At 36.2% G+C, this 17596-nt stretch overlaps 5 protein-coding genes across 7 annotated transcripts; 1 reads left to right on the top strand and 4 right to left on the bottom strand.

The window, feature by feature from the left end:
• Window positions 131-1642, bottom strand: LOC104733250. Its single transcript, XM_010452845.2, has 5 exons — window positions 1636-1642; window positions 1022-1391; window positions 699-747; window positions 435-546; window positions 131-349 (listed from the first exon to the last, which is right to left on the bottom strand). The coding sequence occupies exons 1-5, from the start codon at window positions 1640-1642 to the stop codon at window positions 255-257; spliced, it is 633 nt and encodes a 210-aa protein (XP_010451147.1). The 3' UTR covers window positions 131-254.
• LOC104730478 lies at window positions 3424-5021 on the bottom strand. The gene is made up of 3 exons (XM_010449651.2): window positions 4898-5021; window positions 4092-4472; window positions 3424-4001 (listed from the first exon to the last, which is right to left on the bottom strand). The coding sequence occupies exons 1-3, from the start codon at window positions 4950-4952 to the stop codon at window positions 3625-3627; spliced, it is 813 nt and encodes a 270-aa protein (XP_010447953.1). The 5' UTR covers window positions 4953-5021; the 3' UTR covers window positions 3424-3624.
• LOC104730477 (14.7 kDa heat shock protein-like) lies at window positions 5691-6575 on the bottom strand. Its single transcript, XM_010449650.2, has 2 exons — window positions 6437-6575; window positions 5691-6238 (listed from the first exon to the last, which is right to left on the bottom strand). The coding sequence occupies exons 1-2, from the start codon at window positions 6495-6497 to the stop codon at window positions 5886-5888; spliced, it is 414 nt and encodes a 137-aa protein (XP_010447952.1). The 5' UTR covers window positions 6498-6575; the 3' UTR covers window positions 5691-5885.
• On the top strand, window positions 8857-12391 carry LOC104730476 (tetratricopeptide repeat protein 7A-like). Of its 3 annotated transcripts, none has more exons than XM_010449649.2 (6): window positions 8857-9306; window positions 9604-9884; window positions 9990-10257; window positions 10345-11549; window positions 11622-11775; window positions 11870-12192. In XM_010449649.2, exons 2-6 carry the CDS (start codon window positions 9618-9620, stop codon window positions 12190-12192), a joined length of 2217 nt encoding a protein of 738 aa, XP_010447951.1. In that variant the 5' UTR covers window positions 8857-9306; window positions 9604-9617. The 3 variants fall into 3 exon arrangements, with proteins under 3 accessions (XP_010447951.1, XP_010447950.1, XP_019089663.1); XM_010449648.2 differs by having other exon boundaries at window positions 8858-9245; XM_019234118.1 differs by lacking the exon at window positions 8857-9306 and having other exon boundaries at window positions 9618-9884; window positions 11870-12391.
• LOC104730475 (protein PHOSPHATE STARVATION RESPONSE 1) lies at window positions 12444-15263 on the bottom strand. The gene is made up of 8 exons (XM_010449647.1): window positions 15045-15263; window positions 14005-14605; window positions 13717-13906; window positions 13539-13615; window positions 13414-13456; window positions 13270-13327; window positions 13118-13187; window positions 12444-12956 (listed from the first exon to the last, which is right to left on the bottom strand). The coding sequence occupies exons 2-8, from the start codon at window positions 14596-14598 to the stop codon at window positions 12723-12725; spliced, it is 1266 nt and encodes a 421-aa protein (XP_010447949.1). The 5' UTR covers window positions 14599-14605; window positions 15045-15263; the 3' UTR covers window positions 12444-12722.

The raw sequence follows: 17596 nt of genomic DNA, 5'->3' as shown, positions 1-17596 counted from the left end.
GGTTTTAATGGTTCTTTATCTTTATGTTATGGATTATTGAATTAATACATTACTCTAAAACAATTTCCCTGTTTTGATATATGTACTAGAGCTTACGAATCAACGTTTTAGGTAAATACTACGAACAGAAAGATTGACAACTTTATATTGCATAGAACATACAAAAATGTTACAATCTATATGTTTGAAGTTTTTTTGTACTCCTTTCCTAGACTGACCTTTGAGAAAAACTAGTACTCTGTTCCCGTTGCAAACTAACACAACGGGGTTACCTTAGCCTTGTCGACCCAATTTGCTTTATAGTAGAAATGCGCAATCATCTGGACCAATTCATCCGCCGTGCGAAAGTCTGCATCAAGTTCAAACACGGTTTGTTAATCCATTGCTCATACATATCACAAAATGAAAACAGCATTAGCAACACATCTAATTACCTTTCTCTCTGTACAAAATCCTGTTTCCACGTAAGAAGAGAATCTGTGGGCATTCCTTAGCTTTAAGAGCATAAGCCAAATCTGTCTCAATGTTCAGGTCAATCTTAACCGCCTGTTTCATCAAACATGGTGATTCTTGTTAACAGAGAACAACGTATGTATAATCACATCCATAAAAGAGACAATGAGACCACAGTTCATTGGACACAGAGAGTAATATGCTAAAGAAAAACAGCAAACTAGAGAAGGCTTCTTCAAACATACTTTAATCGCTTTCTCAAGCTCCTTCAATGTCTTCCAGTTATCACTAGCCCTATAAACACACCCATCAATTCAAATGATTATTCCAATGGCTCACTCATCATACACCCTATCATAATACATTATGCTCACTCTGAGACTTCAAAGTATGTTATGTCTCCATACACAAGGAATCTAACTCCAAAATGGATATATCAACGTATAATAACAGTCTGGAACATGTTATAAACTAAAAATACAAAGCTTTCATAGTTTTCAAACCTTTCCTCTATGCACACCAAGTGTTTGTGAAAATTCGTGAATGAAAAAACAAAGCTTTTATTTACCTTTTGTATCGTTCGAAAACGAGAACAACGAGTGGGCTAGGATGAAACGCAAAGCTTTCCCACTCCAAACAGTTGATCTCTTTGACCCAGCTATCATCAATCTCACCTTCCCAATCAATCTCAGTACCATCTTCTCCAACCACGTTTTTGATTGGATGTGTATCGAAGTACTCCGAACCGATAGTGGAATGCGATTCACATCGGAGGAGCTCGAATTCAATCCGGTGAGATGCATAAAAGCTCTTGCCACAGTGAGAAAACTCACTTCTCTGTTTTCCCCCAAATTCAAACGAAGAGAGTGTTTTGAGAAAAGTTGGGTTTTTTAAAAATCGTCTAATAAGGGAGACGACTACAACGACGCCGTTTTGAACTAACCAAGTATTGGGAAATATAACAGATTTAAATCAATAACGGTTAAGCAAACCGAAATGAAAACCGTAATTAAAACTTCAATGATGAACTTCTTTTTTTTTGGGCAATAATTAAAGGATTTGGTATATTTTTGGCATTTTCTCTCTTTTATGTATGTGATCACATCATCCATATATTACAGTATATATGTACAGTATAGATTTGATCACGTATTAGATATACCTTTGATAAAAGAAGTAAACTTTCCATAATTGTAAGACACAAAAATGTAAAGTTTACACTCCTTTTATGACCTCAAAATGTTAAACTTCTGGATAACAGTAATTACCACATAGACTAAGTGTCCATATAAATATAATTTGTCTGCAAGAAAGAAGAAGGAGACACGATTTGAAAAACCTAATAATTTGTTTAAGGGGAACGAACTGAAGAAGAAGAAGATATGGAGAAGATTGTTTTGGGAATGATTGTGTTACTCGCGGTAACCTGCATCGTGTTGCTTTGTCGTCTCATAGGTTACCTTTGTGAACAAGATAAGGAGCGTGATTGTGAATCACCACCACCGAATACTAATAATGATGGATTAATTCGAGGTACGTCAATTGTCTAAAATGTTTCGGTCTAATATACTATATATCAGTTTTTTAGTGACTCGAATTTTTATTTTTTTTTATTTTGTAATGTATTAGTAGAACCAACCATGACAGTCTTGAGGACACAAACTTATGGACTGCATTCGAAACCCGTGAACGAATAGAACAACTTCTTTTCTACCACTTAACTATTTTTTTTTTACTTTGTTAAAGATGAAAAAAAAGTTGTTATATATATGGTTGTTTTTGATATGTTTCTCTTTTTTTTTTTTTTGGAGAAACATAATGAAATAACATATGTTCTAAGACGTTTATTTATTAAATAGGAAAAGTGTTGTTATGGTTGTTTTTGATATGTTTCTCTCTTTTTTTTTTTGGTTTTTTCTTATCAAGATAATACGTTTGGCATCAGGGCCTGCACTGCATAAGTGTGCGGTCTATATTATTACGTTTGCAGATGCATGGTATAGATGTTTAAGAACATGTATGGAAAACTCGATATGCCAAAACTTTGGTCTACGAACACAGAAGATATAAATTTATATAGTTAGAAGTTAGAACAGATGACATGGTTAAATTGTTGATCATACGGAATTCACAAATCAAAGACTTACACGTGGTCACTAAACAATGATTGGTGTCTGCAACAACAAAATAAGAGATGATCATGTAATGAATATACCACAATGGTAAGTGGTAAGAAAGAAACACAACAGCAGAGATATGAGATGCCACAGAACAACTTCAAGAGTAAAAAGAAGAGCACCAGTTCATCTCACGTATAAACAAGAAGCTATAGAGCAGCTTCTTTAGCCCTAATGAGAATCTGGCAACTCAGTAAATGGTAAGATCATAAGCGTGCAAGAGATACATGAATGAAAAGCCTCTTAGAAGCTGTTTTAGTTGAAATCCTTGAAAGCAAGACTCATCAAAGTATAGCCTTTGGTACATACAAAGTGTATCATTATTGGCCAGTGGGAGACTAGGAGAAGTAACTCAATACATTTTAGCTGCTGATACACCCACCTCTAAGAGGCTTCATGTATCTCTTGCACGGGTATGACTTTAGCATTTACTGAGTTCCCAAGAACATATATAGTGGGTGTTTCTTTAACTAGTATGTACGGGGTCAATCAATCAATTAAGTCAGGATGATGGAGATCAATGTGGATATAAAGATCCATCTCTTCCGGTACATTGGTGAGAGATGCAAAACCAAGCAGCAGGAATGGTCTTTGTGTTCATAAACAGGCAAAATGCAAAACCTAGGGAGCTAAATATTAGGGGCATTATATTCAGCAAATGAAGAAACAGAGGAGCGTAGTGTTCCAATGTTCCATGTAGTTAAGAGAATTGTCAATATCAGCTTTAGGGGTTCTGATCAATCATCAACACAAAAGAAAATTAGAAAAGAGTAGTTAAGATTGTGAAAAGAAATGACATATGAATCACACTCTTGATTCCATAGCAAACACAAATTAAAAATCCATAACGAGTCTCACTCTCTCTCAAACACCATTATTGTCTCAACTAAAACAGATAAAAGTACTAGTGAATGCAACTAATAGTCCCAAAATGAAAACAAAGTACGTAGAGCAGAACAGAGGGAGATGGGATTATTAAAACAGGGCTTCTTCCTTAGGCGTCATTGTTGTTGTTGGTGATGGTGGGGATGTCGCCAAGAGGTATAACCAGAATCATGAGAACACCAAATCTTACATCCCAATCGATGGCGTGGGTGGTATTCAAAGGTTGATCAGAGGAACCAAAAGGACTTTTCATGCTTCCGAGGTAGGTTCGAGCGCTCTCATCATTCTCACAAACGTTCTTGACCTCAGCTTTGAAACCGACTGTATCCTCATCAGCAGAAACTTCAACTACATCATCATCCCCACAAGCACCTGGCAAGTCTACTGCAAAGAAACATCCTCCTTCCCCTATTGGTGCAAAGAAAAGTGCATCCTTGCGACCTTTCACGATATACGGATGATCCTCCAAACGTATTCCGGATTGGCCTGTCCAACAACAATATTAGATCCGTGTGTGTTTGTGTTATTATACAACAAGAATTAAAAGATGGTGATCACTTTAGAGAGAGATCGAACCTGTGAAAGGAGGCACAGTGAGAGTACACTTGTTGTTGTTGTTGTGTTGAGCATCCTTGTTGACCTTAACCCTTGAGAGAATCATCCTCAAAACCCCATCTTTCATTTTGACATCGTCGACGCCAGTGATCTCGCAGCAGTCACAGCCAAGACCGGCAGTTCCAGAGTACTCACGCACGCCTTCCATCTTGTTGATGACCGTCTCGCCGGAGAAAAACACAACCTTTTGTCTAACGGAGTCAACTCTGACGCGAACGGCGTCGTCTGGGAGACCAGGCAAGTGCACACGAACATAGAGCTTGTCGTTCTCCAAAACCTTCACTTCAATGAAACCCTTTGGACCCTCTTTCTGAAACTGATTGTTCGTCGCGTAGAATCCCTCTGGAAATATGGAAAAACGTTACGTCAACAACTTGGTGAAGAAGCAGAAAAGCATACAGAGAGAGAGAGAGAGAACAATTTAAAGGAAAGACATTTATCAAACATAGAAACTTATTATAACTCGATCTACTTCTATTTCATGTATGTATACAGAGAACCATCGAGAACGAACGAGAAACTAATTAAATCAGTACAGAACTATCATGAACAAAAAAAAGAACTAGCTTTAATGTTCAAGCACAACAAAAATGTAAACAAGAAAAAGGAGAAAACTTTTCTAGATAAAAGAACCACATTTTTTGTTGGAGAGATTAAAAGACAAAATAACATGAATGTTCTTGGGGGAAATCTAATTAAGACTATATAGCTGGTAAGGTAATTAAAAGGAAAACAAAAGAGAGATAAGAGTGAAGAAAGAGAGATACCTCGAACTTTAGGAACTCTTGACAAGTCCAACAATTTTGCATTTGGCTCACCCATCTCTCTCTCTCTTCTTTCTTCTAATTCTTTTCTCTCTCGTCTAGCTAGAGTTCTATGTTGGCGTTTTTTTGTTTGTTATATTTTGGTGTTGATATATATAGACGAAGCCTAGCACCATGATGATGAGCATGAGGGTAGTAGTACAGATCTGTGACGTGGCACGCTCCAGCTGGCTTTTTCTCGTCTTCAATTCAATCGCGAAAGTTTGACTGGTCTTTTACTACGTCCACACGCTAGTCAGTAACTTAAATGTATTATCTCTCGGTAAAAAGAAACAAAAGAAGTTGCTTTCCCTTTTGAATTTTGTATTTTTTTTCTACGGTAGAGAAAGAGAGCTGACGTCACCTAACTCTATGAGCTGTGTCCCATGCTTTCGTTTTATACATACGACAAAAAAAAAAAAAAAAAAAAGTAAAACTGTTCCATGCCAATCTCATTTTTTCACAGTGAGTGAAGAAGACGCTGACGTCAGCTATCTTCATGGGCAAAAAACTATTATGAGCTGTTGTCAATCCTTCTTTATTTTTTCAACCGTTGTTATTAATTAGTGTTTATCCAGTTTTTTTCTCTTCTCAACTCAATTTAAAAGTTTAATTTGTTCTTTTATTTTGTTGAAAAAAAAAAAACCTAACATACATATATATAAAAGATCTAGGCGATTCCATTAATATTGTTCAAAAATTTCTCAAAAGGTTTATGTCTTTATCCAGTTTGATCATGGAAATAATCTATATAGTCTGATGGATTATAACTAAATTATAATGTAAGATTAAAACCAAAACAAAAAGAAGAAGCAACAAGCAAGAGCGTACTTAAACCATCAAAGAAATTAGATAAACATAAACCAGCGCTGCATGAGAGCAAGCTATTATTGATAGATAGATATATAGAGACGCTAGCTAGGCTAGCTAGACCACAAACCAAAATCACGAATCAGGTGCGAATGATCTTCTTCTGAACGACACCAACGGAGGTCTTTGTGCCGGGGAACTTAGGGACGGTGATCCAGAGCACTCCGTTGATAAGCTTCACCTTAGCTTTCTTCACGTCGAACGCCTCTGGGTTGTCGACCACCATGGAGCCTCCGTACTTTCGTCCGGCGCTTTCGTACTCGGGCATGGCTGGTTCGTTGGCGAAGAAGTGGACGCTGTTGCCGACGGTGTCGACGGAGTATGTGAGGTCTGACTCGAGACACCCAGGCAAGTCAGCTCTCATCACGCACGCGTTCTTCGTCTCGATCACCTCGTACGCCGCCTGACTCCCACTTTTCTGAAATGCGTTCCTCACTACATTAACATTACACACCAAACAAACACCACAAAAATTAGTGACTTTTTTAGCCTAATAGCTAGAAAGAGTACAGATTTGTCCAAAAGTTTCGATTTTTAACCTTACAGCTAGAAAGAGTACAGATTTATCCAAAAGTTTCGATTTTTAACCTATTATATAAGAAAATAACAGCGAAAGATGAAAACTTTACTTACATAGAGGCGGAGAACTGTTCTCGGCGGAGCTGCCTGCGTTCGATTTCATTTTCCTACTCATTGTCTCAAAACGACACTGTTTCACTCTCTCTCTCTCTTTTGGAAGGCAAAGGAAGTTGTGTGTGACTGATGAGACTCTCTCTCTTCTACTCTCTCTACTTGCTATTTTAGTAGCCGAGAGAGGAGGACTATAGCCTAAAACGTTTGGGAAAGGTCTGGAGTTAGCACCTATCATCAGGCCCATTTATCGGCCCAATAAGTGTTGAGCCCTCCTAGTAGTCCCGTATTCGAAATTGCGTTGATTTGGTGAAATACTGAAATTGAGCTAAGTAGGTTACATCATACTGTTGTATTAATTTCCCTACCATTTCTTCTCCTATATGGGCTATATACACATTTGTGATTTGTCATCAAGTTGCTCTAGTGGCATCTCATATCTGCTGTTGTGTTTCTTTCTTACTACTTATTAGTACTTACCATTGTGGTATTCATTCTGAATTTTTTTATTATAGTATTTTGTAATGTATTAGTAGTACCATGACAGTCTCGACTCTCGAGGACACAACACTTATGGACCGCATTCGAAACCCGTGAACTAAAAGAACAACTTCTTTTCTACCTCTTAACTATGGAAAACTCGATATGCCAAAAACTTTGGTCTAGGGGAACACAGAAGAAATAAATTTATATGTTTGAACAGATGACATGGTTAAATTGTTGATCATACGGAATTCACAAATCAAAGACTTACACGTGGTCACTAAACAATCATTGGTTCACATGCATTCAGACTCGTGGCCCATTAAAAAGTGCGATGTCAAAGTATATTTTACAAGTTGGGGTTAGCTTTGGGTTCCATGTGCAACATGTAATTTGAATCTTGTAATTAAAATGTGTTTGTTTTATCTTTTTTTTTTTTTTACTCAAATAAGAATTATATTACTTAAACATAGTCATTACATAGTGGTTCGATTAGCCATTCAGGCTTTGTACAAGATTCTACATAATAACTGACATCTTGGCATCCAAATTTTGCTAATGTATGAGCAAACAACATTACATTATCTCTTAACAAAAGTACAAGGAGATGTTTGAAATTTTGACCTCCAATATTGAATATCACAGATTAAATTTAAGATTACCGCATTCACATACTGCCCATTCAATATTTTAATCAGTAGTTCACTATCATCCTCGAAAATTATGGAAGTATACCCTCGTATCCACGCATGTTGTAGTGCCAATAAGAGGGCTTTTGCTTCTGCTTCCAAAACCGATTCTGAAACTGGTAATTTAGCTGCTCCCCAAGTCATGGCTTCTCCCTGATGGTTCCGAATTATCCATCCACCGGAAGTGGTATGGTTGTGAGGATGTTTGTTTTATCTTGCTAGGATTTTTCATAACGAATGTGAAGTGCGTGACATATCAATATTTGTAAATGGAACTTTCATGACTAATTTTACTAATTACGTTTTTTCAAAAAACAAGAAGATATTTTATAAACATCCAAAGTACTGTAAAATGATTACACATAGATGTACTTTTTTTTTAAAATGGACCTCGCACCAATTTCATTTAAAGTATGCAATTATTTCCACTGTGAGGAAGATAAGATTTCTAACCAAGTCATCATGGTCTTAAAAACTCTTGATATTCAAATTTTTCTTTGGTACTTATTAATTTTTGTCGTTGGTCGTCTCGTCTGCCTAATTGTTATTATGACAAATATTCATGAATTAAAGATTGAATAAAGGAAATATAAAGTATATGGATAATGGGGTTAATTAACCCATATACTGTATGATATACAATAATGAACTTTCAATTCTGGAAGTAGATTTTCATAAAATGACAGCTAGCTAAGTTCCTGTAAAAATCTACTAATAAAGTCCAACTATTTTCACCTAAACATCTACCTAACCAGAGTCAATACTCCCTCTCCACCACACATATTGATAATATTAAAATAACAAAAATGTATTTTTCAATTCATTTTTAATGTTAATACTAGAGTACATTAATTATATAATTAGTAAAATATCGCTATTTGCTAATTCACAGAATTACTAATATATATTATTATTAAATTTCATATGCTCCATCATTATATAAATCCACTTTATACATATTGCAATTTAATTATTTAGCTGACCACTATGAAAATATAATAAAAAGAAATTATCGAAATAATAATTAATGATGGAAACAAAATAAAAAAAAAAATAATTAATGAAAACCAAAAATCAAGGGACCCCTCTCAAAAGACATTTTCAAACAAAATAATTAAAATTAAAGATGGAAACAAAAAGAAAAGGAAGAAAATAAAAAGGTAATAAATGTCTTTGTTTTTAATTTTATTTTATTTTAATAATAACTAAGTCTAAAACACATCTCGTGTCCTTAAGAGAGAGCTTCGAAAAAATTACATCTGCTGTTTTTATTCGCTCTGCACTTATTCATTCATTCTTCTTCTTCTTCTTCACATTTTGCAGTCCCCCAATTTCTCACCTTTTTTTGGGTATTAGTGAAGAAAACACCAAACAAAGAGGCAAACCCCAAAACTCACTCACAACGATACAGAAAGCGACAAAGGCAAAAAGGCGTAGTAGAAGAGAGAAAAAGTAAAAGGCTGAAGAATTAAAAAAAAAAAAAGAAGAAGAAAGATCAGATTTTTCTCTTTTCTTTTGATTGTTTCCTTCCTTCGCCCCTTTGCTTGATTGCTTCGAATTGGAATAAGTCTCAAGAATCTCGAGGCGGCCATGGCTGTCTCTTTTCTTCTTTTCTCTTCTTCTTTCCCTCGATATCAAAGGTCTCTTCTTTTTCTCCTTCCTCTCTCTCTTGATGATCGTTCTTATCACTTCTTCAATTTGGTATATACATATGCGATTCGATCTGATTTAGGGTTTTTATCCTTTTATTTTCAATTCTCATTCTTAAATTTTCGAGCTTTTTGGGTAATTGAACTGTGTTTCATGGATTTGAGTTCTTGGCGTTAATTCGATAATCAAGATTTTTTTTATTGTATAATAAAGTTCTGATTTTTCTGTCTGTGGTAGTAACTGAATCATATTTGCATGAATGTGAATGTTTCATCCCCTGTTTCTTCTGTTCTGTTTTTTGATTCTCGTTGTTGATTTTAACCAATGGTCTCTGGTGTCATTTTGAAGGTCGTTGAGAAGCTATGAAGAACAAGGAGATTACTAGTACTAGGCCTGAAAAGTTGCATTTGCGTAAACTAAGACAAAGTCTGAGGAAGATCAGAATGAAGTGTTTGTGTTCTGGTGAACAAATGAGACTTAGAGAGGATGAAGACAAGAAATCTGAGTTATCTAACAATGGAAACTCAGGTTTATCAGTTGCGGAGAGCGAGACTGCTAAGAAGCTAGATAATGGGAATATCGAAGAAGCTGAGTTATCTCTGCGTGAGACAAGTTCCTTGAACTATGAGGTCCGAACGTTTTCTATGATCACTCATGAGCTTTTTGTTGATCCAAACAAGCCGAGTCATGTTGTTAATTGTGTTTTTTTTTTTTCTTTTTTATGTTGTTTTAAGGAGGCGAGAGCGCTTTTGGGAAGAATTGAGTATCAGAAAGGGAATATAGAAGCGGCATTGCGAGTCTTTGAAGGGATAGATATCAATGGGATTACTGTAAAGATGAAAACTGCTCTAACAGTAAGAGAAGAACGAAAACATAGAAGACGGTCTAAAGGCGGCTTTGCTGCTACTCCTCCACCTTCTATGTCCAAACATGCTGTTAGTTTGATTTTCGAAGCCATTTATCTCAAAGCGAAATCTCTCCAGCGTCTTGGAAGGTTCCAAGGTAGTAACCAACCTTTTCTTTTGATTCCATCTTTTTTTGTTTGGTCTTTCTTGGCTAAACTGAAACATCTGGTGCTTCTTCTTGCAGAGGCTGCGCAGTCTTGCAGAGTTATTCTTGATATAGTTGAGGCTTCTTTATCGGAAGGAGGTTCAGAAAATGTGACTGGCGATATAAAGTTGCAGGAGACGTTGATGAAAGCGGTTGAGCTGCTTCCTGAATTGTGGAAGCTTGCTGATTCACCGCGTGATGCTATCTTGTCGTATAGAAGAGCGCTTCTCAATCATTGGAAAATAGATCCAGAAACCACGGCGAGAATTCAGAAAGAGTATGCTGTGTTTCTCCTCTATTCAGGGGAAGAAGCAGTGCCGCCGAACCTGCGTTCTCAGACTGAGGGCTCCTTCATTCCGAGGAACAATGTGGAAGAAGCTATTCTTCTTTTGATGTTACTTCTCATGAAAGTTAATCTGAAGAGAATCTCGTGGGATGCAGCAATCTTGGACCATCTCTCCTTCGCTCTTACAATCGCAGGAGATCTTACTGCTCTTGCTAAGCAACTGGAAGAGCTTAGCCCCGAGATCATGGATCAGAGGGAACTTTATCATACATTGTCTCTGTGTTACCAAGGTGCAGGGGAAGGTCTTGTTGCACTCGGTTTACTGAGGAAGCTGTTTTCGGAACGGGAGGATCCAAACCGGATTTCAGGTTTGCTGATGGCTTCCAAGATATGTGGTGAGAGAGCTGGTCTTGCTGAGGAAGGGTTAGATTATGCACGCAGAGCGATTGAAAACTTGGGGAACGAGTGCAGTCAGTTAGATGGAGCAGCACGTCTCGTGTTAGGGATTACACTCACTGAAAGCTCGAGAATGGCGGTTACTGAGACAGAGCGGATGGCTAGGCAATCTGAGGGGATTCTGGCACTAGAATCTGCGGATATGACAAATCCAAGAGTTGTGTACCGTCTTGCTTTAGAGCATACAGAGCAGAGGAAGCTTGATTCTGCGTTAGCATATGCTAAACATGCGTTGAAACTAGGAGCAGAGTCGGATCTTGAAGTGTGGTTGCTTTTGGCTCGGGTTTTATCTGCGCAGAAGCGGTTTTCAGACGCGGAGACCATAGTGGATGCTGCGCTTAACGAGACAGGGAAATGGGAACAGGGGAAGCTGTTGCGTTTGAAGGCAAAGCTTCGTTTAGCTAAAGGAGAAGTGAAGGATGCAATTAAGACTTACACTCAACTTCTCGCACTCCTTCAGGTTCAGAGCAAAAGCTTCAATTCTGCAAAGAAGCTGCCAAAGGTAACTTCTCATTTCTCCTCCAAACTCTTCAACAGTGCAGGATAAACCCTGAGACAGGTTAATTCGTTGCAGGGATATGTAGAAGAATTGAGGAGTCTGGAGCTTGGGACGTGGCATGATCTGGCTCATATCTACATCAACCTCTCACAATGGCGTGATGCAGAGTCATGTCTCTCGAAATCAAGACTCATCGCGCCTTACTCTTCTGTTCGATACCACACCGAAGGTATCACCTTCTTCCCAAATGAGATTTAGAAACAACTATTTGAAACACATCAAGACGGTATGGTTGATAACTTGTTCATCATACCACTTGGCAGGTGTATTGTACAAGAGGCAAGGGCAAATAGAGGAAGCAATGGAGGCGTTCACAACCGCTTTAGACATCGATCCGATGCATGTCCCAAGCCTAATATCGAAGGCTGAGATCGTACTGGAGCTTGGGAGCCGAACAAGCATAGCGGTTGTAAGAAGCTTTCTAATGGAGGCTCTAAGGATTGATAGGCTGAACCACTCGGCTTGGTACAATCTTGGAAAGATGTTTAAAGCCGAAGGATCCGTCTCTTCGATGCAAGAAGCTGTGGATTGTTTTCAAGCTGCTGTTACACTGGAGGAAACAATGCCAGTGGAGTCATTCAGATGATTTTGCCGTCTCAAATCATATTTTTTTGTATTTTGGTTATGAATTCTCCTTTTCTGATTTTTTTGTGTTTGTTCTTTTTATAGATGAATAGAAGATATAAAGATGTATGTGTGGTATCATTTGATGTCAAGTTTATAAACATTATGTAATACACAGTTAAACAAAGATTAATATAGGATTGGTGAGTTTAATCTTGTAAGCCAGGTTTTTATAAAAGAGGCACTTTGTGGAGGAAACCTCCAAGGTTTTAATATTCTAAAAAAGATTAACATAAGAATCTGTATCGGTAAAACTAATGATGATGAGTTGAGCATTTAGATTAACATTCGAATGTTGAAGATTCTCCCAAACTAAATCTTTACTTTATTTTAGTTTCTTCCTTGGGGATCTGTTGTTTGTCTACACAGCTGAGTTGAGAGTCTTCCATCAGAAAAATAGTCCAAACAGTAGAGAGAGAAGTCCTGAAGAACCTCAAGACCAAGAGATCTCTCACTGTTGAACTCTGAATTTGTCCAGCACGAGATATTCTTTCAATTGTCGGTTTTGGGGCGCTTTGCCTGTGGAGCTTCTGGCTCCTCACAAACCCTGGTTTCTTCTGCTGCAAGCTCCTTTGAATCAGCAGTTTTCTTGTCTTCTTGTTCAGATTTGGCTGCAGAATCTGATGTTGAGGCTGTCCCTTTGGTAAGACCCGAGTTTTGCTTCTCGAACATCATTTGCAGGTACTTGCCTTGTTCTTCTATTCGGAGTTGCAGATTTCTTTGAATCTGCAGGCACAGGAGAAGAACACATTCTTTTTATCCAAACTTGGAATACTTAGAATCAGGTTTCACATTTTTACTCTTTTTCAGCTACCATCCAAACACTATCAAAAGCTCACAACACAGACACAGAAACCAAAGCTCGCAATGCATTTACTATAACATACCTCGAGCTGCTCATGGAGTTGCTTCTGTACTTCCATCTGAAGTCGCAGAGCCTCTGTAATACCTATCCCACTGCAGTATAAATATGTACCAGGTGAGAATCTGTTTATAATGGTGTAGCACTTGCGATGTCACCAGAGATAATAAACCTTACCCTTTCAAATCAAGAGATGTTATATGTTCAAGCGGTGTCAACTTCTTCTCTGGCGAACCTGTAATGATCAAAGAGACTTTAAATTTTAAACTGATTTCTACAGAATAAATCATCAAGTAAGATGAGAACGAGTTCGGTATCTACCAGTTTCTGATGGCTCTGGCCGATATCTAGCTGTCCTATATTTCTGAAAACAACAATATCTTTTATTAGAAGACAAATTCTATACATGTAGCAGCATGAGTAGGGAGGAAAATATTAGTAAGAACCTGCAAATGGCTTTTGACATGATATATAGTCAAGCCTTCAACTTTCATTATCTTCAGTACACCTTTAGGAGTCGCTCCTGCGTATACATATGAGTTAAGCAGAAGAAAAGAGTTGTCACCAAGACTGTTGACAGCCTCAACAAAATTTGTGTGAAAGCAAAGAAAAACAAATGCTCACTTTCACTGCCACCAAGACTGTTCACAGCCTCAACAAAAGCCTCGTGAAGCTCTGGAGTCCAACGCATACGAGCCTTGCCCGTTCCGTTATTGCTGTTCGAAGATGTTGTGCTAACAGGTCGTAACTCCACGGATGGAGAAGGTTGCTGCTGAACAACCTGAGGCTGCGGAATTTGCAGTGATTTCTGGTCCTGAAACAGTCAAGTGTATCAAATTGAAAACAAGATGAGAATACGGATATCAAATAGAAAAAAGTAAAGACTTGGTGGAACAAGAAGTTTTAAACAACCTTTGAATCTGAATTGGAACTAGTTTCAAGCAAGAGATCATTCCAGTTAGTAGACAACAACGGATCTTCATCAGTGATCAAGTGGTCAGCCCAATCATGCCAATCACTTCGTTTCTGAATGTCATCAAACGCAGCACCAATGCCACCATCCTCAACATGACTGCTGTTTTGAATCGCCGCGTGGGTTTCAGGAAAATCAAGAAACTCTCCTGGCAGTGAACCATGATGACACCAAGAACTATCGTTGCTCAATGTCTGCACAGTAGCAGCATTACTGCTGCTGTTTCCAGTGTAGTGTTGTTGTTTCTCATGAGACACCATAGAAGAGTAATGGAGATTAGTAGAGAAACCAGATGAAGACGAAGAAGAACAGATATGTCCAACTGCTCCACCGTTACTTGAAGAAAGCAAATGGTAGGTTTGTCCTAAAGGCCTCGACATTAACTGAGTGTTGTTGTTTTCTGATCTCATAAAAACATCTTCTGCTGCTGAAGGTTTTGGTGTAGATGATGATGGAATAGAAGAAGTGCGGGCGAGGTTATTATTACTACTGAGGTCTCTCGAACCTGATCTCTGAACTGGACGAGCCTCCATTCTTGTCCTGCAACAACAAAAATATCATAGAGTATGGAAAACCTCAGTTAAACACAGATGCGATCTCTCTAAGAAATAGAGACAGAAGAACGAAACAGAGCATAAGACTTAAACTCGTGAGAGAGCATATATGATTTTTTTTCACTAACTGATGTTAAATAAAAGTCGTAGTTTTTTTTTTTGTTGTTGTTATTTCCACGAAATGTAGCGTAGAAGAAGGAATCGACCAAGTGAGAACGAAGAAGACACTAATTATAATGAAAGAAAACACAAGCATCGAGAATCAACGACAAAGCAAACACATTATCGAACCAAACACCAAATTCGCTCGAAAATAAAAAAACAAACACCTAAAATCGAATCCGAATCCACCAATCATAAACAAAGAAAGCAAATTATGCTCGAAAGATATGAAATTCAGAACCAAAGTAAACGAAAATTCTCACCTAGAGATTCATTTGAGGACGTATGAGCAGAGCAGAGAGAAGAATCGAATCCGAGAAATAAAATTGATTATAAAACAAAAAAATCCCTCCTTTTGAGAGAAATCGGAGGAATCAATCTTGTCCGCAAGAGCCAAAGTTGACGGTGATGATTTTTTTTCTTTTTCTTCCTTCGCTCTTTGTTTGTAAAAATTTGCCTCGACGAACGAACGAACGAGGTGGTGGTGGCTGTCTTAACAAAAGGGATGATGGATCAGCCGTCGTTTCTTCACGCGCGTTGTAACATCGCGTGAATATTACTCTCTTGTCTGAACATACGTGGACGTTGTTTATTGGATCATCTAAATCATTTTAACTGGGCTTTGTCTTTTTCGTTTTTATTTTATTTTAATCTTTTTAGTTTCTCTGCTCCTTCCACTCGATTATAAGGCCCACTTAAGGCCCAAATTTGCTTTTTTTTTTTTTTTTTAAGATTGGCAAAGAAAAAAATCACAGCTTATTATCGCCATCGAATGCAAAAACCCTAAAAAGCGAAAACGAGAACGAGATCGAGAGAGAAACCAAAGATGATGATGAGGAAGTGGAGCTCGATGATTGCAAGGAATTATAGCAGCAAGAGATCTTCCAAGTCTCGGGAGCTTTCAACTTCACGCTCTCATCAGGATGCGACTTTGTCTTTCTCTGGTGTTTTTTGCTAGTCTCGAGTTTCACAGGATTCATGGGCTACATCGTATCTGATATGGTTGACACTTGCATGCATATAAGTAAAAATGAAATAAAAAATAGTAGCTTCCACCAAATATTCTTCTCTTTTTTTTTTTCCATAAAAATTTCATTTAATTTCGCATGTTTGTGCATACTACTACTATTTTTTATTTCATTTTTACTTTTATGCATGCAAGTGTCAAATATTGCAACATATGCATGTTGGTATGGTGGTCTCGGCTTTAGTTCTAGACTTGATTCTACCATATGCATACATTTGTGTTGAAAACTTTTCTCTAGTTTATCTTCTTGTGTTCATATATCATTATTTTCTTTGTTTTGAGGGGTGCTTCGGTGCTCTGTTTGTCATATACGTTAAACTTCACATCAGTTTTATAACATGAGCTTGTTCGGATATCTTGTTTAAGATTCTCGTTGGTTCGTGTTGATTTACTTATCAGCCTAATGTAATTTACTAATTGTAGAGAATCATTGTTCTGCTTGATAATCAAAGTGAGACAAAGTAATGAAAAATCCAATGAAAGATAGTGTAACAAACACTAGCCACTCATGTTTGTGTTTGGACTTCGGAGTTGGACTACCAAAAACAAATTTAAAAGGTATATATAGTTTAACCTATAATATTAATACAGTCAAACCTCTATAAATTAATACTAGAAAAATTAATATTCTCTGTAAATTAATAAATAATTTTGGACATAATTCGATAATATAATAAAATAATATTATTTTTTGAAAATTATTTGTAAATATATGATCCCAACAATAGTATAAATTAATAATTATATAAAATTATCAAAATATATGTATATATATGAACATTAATTTTTGTTAGACCTTATTTCTAATATTTCTACTATGTCAAAAACTATTTGTTTTCTCTTCAAAACATGAGAATTGTTATTTTCTTTGTAATTGATTATATAAAATATTATTTATAACAATTAAATCTTAGTTTTAATTTTTTTTTTTAAAAAAATATTACCAAATATGGACAATCTCTCTATAAATTAATAATTGTTAATTTATCGATAAAATAAAACCTCTATAAATTAATAAATTTCTACAGGCTCAACATTATTAATTTATAGAGGTTTTACTGTAATATATAAATTAATAATTTTTGTTAGTTCCAAATCGAGTCATTGTCAAAAATAACAAAATTTAATAAGATAATAAGATAATAATCTTTTTGAAATTCTCATGTAAAATATAGTCTCAATAATACCATAAATTAATAATCATGTAAATTTATATATATATATATATATATGTTGATATAACAATATATGTGACTCCTAGAACTCATATCTATAAATAATTGTTGTGTTGTATTTTCAAACTATAATGATAGAAATTACTTTATAACAAATCATTAAAATAGCTAAAAGTTTTAAAAGTTATCAATTTCTAGATATGCTTATAGTTTGATAAATTATTAAAATACGATAATTGATATTATTATTCATAAATTTAAATTTATGTACGTAATGTGTATAAGTAAATTTCTCTATAGAATTTGCAATTTATTGTCAATAATGTTTTCTAAATATTACAAATTCAATTATAAAACTACAAAACTTATAAAATCCGAAAGTCTAATTTTATTTTACTAAAATTATCTCTATTCAAATTTTTTATAAATTTAAATAATTAAAAATATATCTATAAATGTATAATTATTAAATTAATATCATTATAAATGTTATGCATATCCATTTATTATAGGGTTTGGAGTAGCCCATTTAACAATGGCGTATCGGCCGGACGGTGGATACGGATATGTGAAGAAAAGAGAGCGATATATAACGAACTAGGTTTTTATCATA

The sequence above is a fragment of the Camelina sativa genome, chromosome 12, assembly GCF_000633955.1.
Source record: "Camelina sativa cultivar DH55 chromosome 12, Cs, whole genome shotgun sequence".
NCBI lineage: Eukaryota > Viridiplantae > Streptophyta > Magnoliopsida > Brassicales > Brassicaceae > Camelina > Camelina sativa.
This window is presented reverse-complemented; position numbering and strand designations above follow the sequence as displayed.

Bases quoted from the DNA above. Each gene is read 5' to 3' on its own strand.
- LOC104730475 (XM_010449647.1), bottom strand. From the start codon at position 14,598: ATGGAGGCTCGTCCAGTTCAGAGATCAGGTTCGAGAGACCTCAGTAGT. The intron at 13,188-13,269 runs GTAAGGTTTATT...TTTATACTGCAG, and splicing joins ACATCTCTTGATTTGAAAGG to TGGGATAGGTATTACAGAGG. The intron at 12,957-13,117 runs GTATGTTATAGT...CTGTGCCTGCAG, and splicing joins AACTCCATGAGCAGCTCGAG to ATTCAAAGAAATCTGCAACT.
- LOC104730477 (XM_010449650.2), bottom strand. From the start codon at position 6,497: ATGAGTAGGAAAATGAAATCGAACGCAGGCAGCTCCGCCGAGAACAGT. The intron at 6,239-6,436 runs GTAAGTAAAGTT...ATGTTAATGTAG, and splicing joins GAACAGTTCTCCGCCTCTAT to TGAGGAACGCATTTCAGAAA.
- LOC104733250 (XM_010452845.2), bottom strand. The intron at 748-1,021 runs GTAAATAAAAGC...GTGTGTTTATAG, and splicing joins GTTTTCGAACGATACAAAAG to GGCTAGTGATAACTGGAAGA. The intron at 547-698 runs GTATGTTTGAAG...TTGATGAAACAG, and splicing joins AGCTTGAGAAAGCGATTAAA to GCGGTTAAGATTGACCTGAA.
- LOC104730478 (XM_010449651.2), bottom strand. From the start codon at position 4,952: ATGGGTGAGCCAAATGCAAAATTGTTGGACTTGTCAAGAGTTCCTAAA. The intron at 4,473-4,897 runs GTATCTCTCTTT...CCATATTTCCAG, and splicing joins AAGAGTTCCTAAAGTTCGAG to AGGGATTCTACGCGACGAAC. The intron at 4,002-4,091 runs GTTCGATCTCTC...GTTGTTGGACAG, and splicing joins CACTGTGCCTCCTTTCACAG to GCCAATCCGGAATACGTTTG.
- LOC104730476 (XM_019234118.1), top strand. From the start codon at position 9,618: ATGAAGAACAAGGAGATTACTAGTACTAGGCCTGAAAAGTTGCATTTG. The intron at 10,258-10,344 runs GTAGTAACCAAC...TTCTTCTTGCAG, and splicing joins GCGTCTTGGAAGGTTCCAAG to AGGCTGCGCAGTCTTGCAGA. The intron at 11,776-11,869 runs GTATCACCTTCT...ACCACTTGGCAG, and splicing joins TGTTCGATACCACACCGAAG to GTGTATTGTACAAGAGGCAA.